This window comes from Perkinsus marinus (genome assembly GCF_000006405.1).
Source record: "Perkinsus marinus ATCC 50983 genomic scaffold scf_1104296964518, whole genome shotgun sequence".
In the NCBI taxonomy this organism is placed as follows: domain Eukaryota; phylum Perkinsozoa; order Perkinsida; family Perkinsidae; genus Perkinsus; species Perkinsus marinus.
In genome coordinates this window covers 1-1,356 of record NW_003204657.1, presented here as the reverse complement: position 1 = coordinate 1,356, position 1,356 = coordinate 1, and the positions used below count along the sequence as shown (strand labels likewise).

At 51.2% G+C, this 1,356-nt stretch overlaps 1 protein-coding gene across 1 annotated transcript; it reads left to right on the top strand.

Annotated features, from left to right (window-relative positions):
• Window positions 1-325: 325 nt before the first annotated feature.
• Window positions 326-1,327, top strand: Pmar_PMAR007603 (hypothetical protein; the record flags this gene model as incomplete). Its single annotated transcript, XM_002769894.1, has 1 exon — window positions 326-1,327. A coding segment is annotated over one exon (1,002 nt), but the record flags the coding sequence as incomplete, so codon positions are not given.
• Between the last annotated feature and the right edge of the window lie 29 nt (window positions 1,328-1,356).

Genomic DNA, 1,356 nt, shown 5'->3' with positions numbered 1-1,356 from the left:
GCGGCGATCCTCTCATTCCCAACTGTGCGATGTGGAGCCACTCGGAATGCGTAAACTTGATGGGAGTGGTATCGCTCCAGATGAAACTACGGCATTATCACAAGGCGTTGAGCGTTGGTCTGCTAGGGTTATCAGCCATTCTCTGGAGGATGAGAGGAAGGCTGGTATTCATCCTACACCACCGTCGACTGTTATTACGAGGTACTCGACACCGCAAGCGGAGACCAACGGTATTGCTAGTATACGATATGAACCCGTTCATGAGGGAGATAGAGATGCTACAGTGGATGGACTGGACGAGGAGCAATTGGCAGTTCTGAAGCAGATGGAAGAGGAGGTAGAGCTTATGAGAGAGAAGAAGCAACAGGAGATTACTGGCGTTAACTTGGCGACTGCTGTTGGAGGATCCTCCATGTCTGTTGATCTTGGACCTCGAGGAGAATATGACGACTTCATTAACTCAGATAGAGTGCCACGCTTGATGCACGTCGTAGCCGGTGGTCGGCATCCTGCTCATCACAGACTAGTAAGGAAGTTGAGGCGTATGGAGAGGAAGCTCGCCGATATCAATCCGGGCGAGGATGAATATGACGAACCCGTGATAAAATACCGAGAATATCGGGAGGTGGTGAGGCGGTGGAAGGCTCGGAAATCTCGGGAGCTCACGGGAGAAGAAAAGCATCGACTGGCTGCGGGCTTCGAAAGCTTCACGATACGATGGCGAAAGTGGCGACGGAGGATTCTCGCCAAATACAGTACTGTTGATTTTGCTTCTGTAACGAGGAATGCCCCTGCTAAACTACAGCGACGTGTTGCGTATCCGAAGAAGCTGGCCTACAATCAGAAGACTTATTTAGCTTTGAGGAAGAGTGCTGCTTTGGCAGAGGCCTTAAGAGACACACATGGGCTCTCCTGTCGATCTCAGATTTTCGAGTCCCTGGCCTATAATGCGGTAAAGCACGTTCGTGCTATCAGTGATGCCAGAACAGCGGTACAGGAGTTTTCTCAGCTGATCCTAGCGATTACCTCCAGCGGAGAGTCTTTGACCGGAGCATGTGAGCCAATCATTGAAGGCTTCAAAGAGGCGTTGAACAGGGATGCTGCTAATGGATCCTATCTGTCTCTCGCCACTGCATATGTGAACTTGACTGCTGTCTCGTGTTGCAAGACTGATACAAGCATCGTTCGATTGTTATTGGATCGATGCTTTGCCGACCCCACTGTGCGTCCTGATGACCTCCTACTGCATGCTCGGCCTCTCACCATCCTAGCTCTCTCTAATGGCGCACGTAGAGAAGAGCTGAAGCATCGTCTGGCGAGTGCCCTGGTAGCTCCATCTGATGAGGCACTCTCTAC